This window comes from Oncorhynchus nerka, linkage group LG14 (assembly GCF_034236695.1).
Source record: "Oncorhynchus nerka isolate Pitt River linkage group LG14, Oner_Uvic_2.0, whole genome shotgun sequence".
In the NCBI taxonomy this organism is placed as follows: Eukaryota; Metazoa; Chordata; class Actinopteri; order Salmoniformes; family Salmonidae; genus Oncorhynchus; species Oncorhynchus nerka.
This window is the reverse complement of record NC_088409.1, coordinates 38400505-38405963: the sequence shown is the minus strand read 5'-3', so window position 1 is coordinate 38405963 and position 5459 is coordinate 38400505. Positions and strand designations below refer to the sequence as shown.

General features: G+C 43.0%; 1 protein-coding gene across 4 annotated transcripts; it reads left to right on the top strand.

Annotated features, from left to right (window-relative positions):
* Positions 1-1221: 1221 nt before the first annotated feature.
* Positions 1222-5193, top strand: LOC115140994 (transmembrane protein 79-like). Of its 4 annotated transcripts, none has more exons than XM_029679553.2 (5): positions 1222-1337; positions 1896-2739; positions 3000-3194; positions 3312-3528; positions 3724-5193. In XM_029679553.2, exons 2-5 carry the CDS (start codon positions 2046-2048, stop codon positions 3923-3925), a joined length of 1308 nt encoding a protein of 435 aa, XP_029535413.1. In that variant the 5' UTR covers positions 1222-1337; positions 1896-2045; the 3' UTR covers positions 3926-5193. The 4 variants fall into 4 exon arrangements, with proteins under 4 accessions (XP_029535413.1, XP_029535412.1, XP_064856123.1 ...); XM_029679552.2 differs by having other exon boundaries at positions 1222-1342; XM_065000051.1 differs by lacking the exon at positions 1222-1337 and adding an exon at positions 1369-1489.
* The last annotated feature ends 266 nt before the right edge of the window (positions 5194-5459 follow it).

Here is a 5459-nt window from a genome sequence, read left to right as displayed (position 1 = left end):
CAGAGCAGGATTTCTTGTAAGCTTCCGGGTTAGAGTCCCGCACTTTGAAAGCAGCAGCTCTACCCTTTAGCTCAGTGCGAATGTTGCCTGTAACCTATGGCTTCTGGTTGGGGTATGTACAGTCGTGGCCAAAAGTTTTGAGAATGACAAATATTAGTTTTCACAAAGTCTGCTGCCTCAGTTTGTATGATGGCAATTTGCATATACTCCAGAATGTTATGAAGAGTGATCAGATGAATTACAATTAATTGCAAATTCCTCTTTTTTTTTTTTTTTGTTGAATTTTCCCCCCTTTTTCCCCCAATTTTGTGGTATCCAAATGTTAGTAGCTACTATCTTGTCTCATCGCTACAACTCCCGTACGGGCTCGGGAGAGACGAAGGTCGAAAGTCATGCGTCCTCCGATACACAACCCAACCAAGCCGCACTGCTTCTTAACACCGTGCGCATCCAACCCGGAAGCCAATTAATTGTAATTCATCTGATCACTCTTCATAACATTCTGGAATAATTTTTTATAAATTGACCGCACTCAGTCAGCTGTTTAAGGAAATAAGCAAACAGGAAACCCCTCACCCAGAGGCGGCGCTCCTACTGGCGGGAGACTTTAATGCAGGGAAACTTAACTCAGTTCTACCAAATTTCTATCAACATGTTAAATGTGCAACCAGAGGGGAAAAAATTCTAGATCACTGTACTCCACACGCAGAGATGCGTACAAAGCTCTCTCGCCCTCCATTTGGTAAATCCGACCACAACTCTATTTTTAAATGCTAGGCAACTAAATATATAACATCTACTGAGGATATATGATAGGCCTCTTGTAGATAACACCAACATGTTGATTTCTCTGTTCATCTATACTTCATTCCGTCAGTGACAGGGCTGTGTTTCAACCAATATTGCTTTTGGAAATAGATACAAGAAAGGGTAACCAACAAAGTGAGATAAGATAGTAAGATAGTTAAGATATTGCATTGGTGTGTACTAACAACCACATAACGAAACAAAACATTTACTGTATGCTATATCCACAATATCTCACAAATTATTTTCACCCCAAGAAAGTTTGTACATTAAATTATTAAATTAAATCATTCATTTATTAAAGGGTGTTTCTATAAAGACATTAAAGGACAAATACGATAGGACCTAAATATTCCTATCGTACTTTCCCTTTAATGTTTTTTTTTAGGAACATACCCTTTAATAATTTACCTGGCCACACCTGAATTTCCACCCACTGAAAAGCAGTTGCACAATAACAATAGAAGTGGAAAAACGATGTCAGAGACATTCAATAAAATCCCCAAACTCGTTGTCTGATAAACCCTGAGGTTGGGTGAGTTTTATATTTTTATATTTTTCATTTGTATTTGCCAGCTTTGTATAGCTAGCAGTCTTCTTACGTGAGTCGGAAAGTCCAACATTTTATCTAGTGCGCTGGTATGAGAAACTTCCGTGTTGTGATATGGAGTGCGCTTTGAAGGTCTGCGTACTACGTTTGTCTGGAAACTTTACAACGCTATTTGTATGTCAACAATATTTTATTTTGGGGTTTTATATTGCAAGCGTATTTTCTTTGGTATTCATGCGTAAATAGGGCCTTTTATTTTCTTAGACTACTCAAACAGCACAGGCCATAATGAGATGCATTGGGCGGAGCTTTGTTTGCAACGGACAGGGAGGGATTCTACTTGTTTTGTCGGTCTTGGCTTGGCTTACCTTACCTGTCGTGGAAAATTTTCAACCTTAGAGACTATTGTTTGATGATTAATGACACTAGAATGCCGTCTGGAGTTACAGCTTATCGGTTTTGGGGCATCATCTCTTGCGTGGGAAGACATGTATGACCTACAGAATGTGCACTCTGTAAAATGTACTTTACTTTGTAGGTGAAGAGCTGTTTACCGTCAAACCAATAGAGCTGGGACACAAAGAAGGAAACAGACAATGTGATGTGACTTCAGTCAAAGTAAAAACACTCAATCAAGCACAGAGTCACTGACGAAGTCTGGAGACATTAAATACCTAAACATAAAACTATGTCTGAGATCCTACGGTCAAACCTGGAGCTGCTAGAAAACAGCCCCTCCAAAACGAGCGGGGTGACTGCTGAACCCCAAACCCCAACATGGGGGGCAGAGGGGGAGAAGGTGATTGAAGAATTGGAAAAGGGAAGGGAGGGAGTGGTGGAGGAAGACGAAATGGTTAGCTCTGCTAAATTGGAGCCTACCACTCTGCAATGGCCGGGTGACAGGGATGTAGAGAAAGCAACAAAGAACGGAAGTGCATTGACTGTGAAAGAAGATAAGGGAAGGGGAAAGGGAGATGACCCTGAGGGAGAGAGGAGGAGCGTGCACTCCATGTGCACCTCTCTTCAAGAAGGAGGAGGCCGGATGGAGAGCGAGAGAAGGCTGGGTTTGGGAGTGGAGAGAATGAGAACGGGGGAAGAATGGATGGAGAGAGAGGTGCAGCACCCAGGGCTGTGTAAGAGAGGAAAGAAGGTGCAGGTAGAGATAGAGGTGGAAGATGGTATGAACTCTTTGCCTGAGAAGGCAGCACAGGTCTTCAACCCATCTGTCACCATCTTACACTCCTCTAGTGCTCCGACATCTCCCAGAGAAAGGGAGCCATTCTGGGATGTTGACGCAGAGAAGAATCTCCTCCTCGTTCCCCAGGGAACCCCACATGATGGCTACTACCACGACTGGCCAGTGGAGGGGGGGTCCTCAAAATGTAAAGAGATGCACTAACATGTCATCTTTCTGTCTTTTGGCCTCCAACCTCTTTCTCTCAGTCTTTCTCTTTGCTCTTCTCTCCCTTGTTCATTCAGCCACTGTGGCTCTGCTCAAATAGATTTGCGAGTGCAAATTCATCCTTCCACTCCTCCCTTATTTTGTGGTAATCTGATCTAGAGGGTGGTAATGTTTCTGTTAGCTTTCTTTTACTTCAGAGGGTAGAAAGACTAATAGTCTCTCCTTTCCTCTCCCCTCCAGATGGGTGTGACTGTGCCAACCGGGATGCTCTCAAAGTGGGGGTGTCTGTGTTCACTGCAGCTCTAATTTTCCCCCTCCTAGTGTGGGGGGGTTATGTCTTCCTGCCTTTTGATGCCCCACTGCTGGACAGTGCCCCCCTCAGGCTGGTCTACACACTGCGCTGCTCTGTCTTCGCTGTGGTGCCCATCATACTGGGTGAGTGGCTCATTGGTCATTCAGCATATGTTCTCTACCAGAATTATGCCAGTGTGAACAGCAAGGTGGGTTGAACAACACTAACATCACAAGCTAACGCTTGTGTTGTCCTCCCAGGCTGGTTGGTGCTGGGTGTCTCCAGGATGCGGTTGGGGAATGTGAAGCCGCTGTGTGAGGTGGAGGCCAGGGAGGTGGGTGTGCACCGGCGCTATGTGGATGACTCCGTCACCCTCTTCCTGCTCTACTTCCTGCAGCTGGCCGTAATGGCGCCCTACCTGAGCCAGGACCTGCTCAAACTGGTGCCCTTGCTCACTATCATCTTCGCCTTTGGCAGGTAAAGAAACATGCAACAACAAAAAATGTTTATTTTGTCACATAACCCAGAGAGATGCAGTGAAATCTGTTGTCCAATTTCAGTGCCCAGTCAGTCATAACCCTATATGACATGTGATCTCAATTTAATACAGTCTGGGCAGACTATAGAAATGACTGCATCTGTCTAATGTCCATCTCTCCTCTGTGCCAACAGGCTGATGTACTGGGTGGCAGCTGCACTGGGCAGCACTGTTCGGGGCTTTGGCTTCGGCCTGTCCTTCCTGCCCACTGTGGCCATGCTGGGTGCCAATCTCTACTTCATCTTCACCATGGACGCTGGGGGCACCATCTTCGCCCAGGATGTGGTTCACCAACAAGACCAACCTCCAGCCTCCCGCCAGAGGTTCTGGGGATAGGGGAATGGGGAATGGAGTAAAGACCGAAGGAATGAAAAGGATGGGGAAGAGGGACAGGATTTGTTTTACCTACTGGTGGAATTGAACTTTCAAAGGGTTACTATGTAAACGGTAGTGGATCGTGCTAGTGTGTTTAAACCACACTGATGATGTGTAGAATAGACTGGGCAGTGGTAGTCAGTGATAGAGCATGTACAAACCGTTATTGAAGAAAGGCTGTCTACGTAATAATTCATTTTGCATGGCATTATACCGTCACTTTAGTGAAACAGAATGTATTCTGTAAAAGGTCTGCTAATTGACAGCATGACAGTTAAGTACCATGGAATAATTTTGAAATCACAATTGTCTCGCTGCAAATAGTTTGTAGATCCACTTGGGGAAGTTTTGAAAATAACCAAACCACTGTTTTCCTCATATCTAGCTAGGCCTGCTGCAGACAAATAGTTTGCTGAACTATACTGTTTGGTTTGACAAGTATATCTGTACTTGAGGCATCCTGTAATCTACTGTATTGCATTTGGTTATGAATCTGGTATTTCAAGCTAATAACAATTGCATTTACATTTGGGGCGTTTATAGAGAAACTGAGACTTGCTCTAGACCTCTTAGTCAATTTCCTCTTGAAAATGTTCAATATAACCAATCATAAAATCATGTTCTGTGAAAAAGTAATCGACTACTGAGTGGACATTTTGTCTCATCTTCATGACTGTATGAAGGACGTCCCCACATAAGCAATGTCATAACAGCTAACGATTTAGTATAAAGATTTTGACATTGAGAACCATTTCACAATAGAATGTGGATTGCATGGCATTTTGTGCCTCCCCCAAAATGGCAGTGACCTTATAGAAACCAACCAGTCCAACAAGTGCCTTTGTCTCTGAAAACTAATCCTTTCACAATACAGCACAGCCCTGTAAGGGTGATTGTTAATGGAGTTGTTACTGTATTTTAAAATATTATGTATGAAATCTGATTTTTACAGTGTAGGCATCTACTTTATAAAATGTATAACTACACTGATTTCTTTCTCCATTTCAAGGTACACTTACGGTCTGAAACAAAGTGTAGAGTCTATTTAATGTCTATCATATTTTAAAATAATTTATGACTCAATAATCAATTATACTTAACAAGTGATGTTTTTATTGGCCTTTCATTTGTGAAGCTGACATTTATTGGTTTGAAAGCCTTTTAGTGACCAATAAAAATGAACAAGCATTGAAGGTAGACCTTTGTGCATTACAGTTGTTTGAAATGGGCACCTGTTTTCAGACTGTTATTGCTGTGTTCGTAACCAAGTGGAAGGTGGTATTTATCACAAACGACTGGGAGAAAACCACTTGAACACCCCTCCAACTCGTAATTACTAGTGGAAAACCAGAGATCGTTAGAGGACGCAACATTGTATCGGTCAGATTTTGGCTTTGTGAGAGCATGCCCTGTGCCATTGAGGCCATCTCCATTTTGAAGAAGTACATTTTCTTCTAATACTACGAGTTGGTAAACAAACTGAAAGGGTGCATAC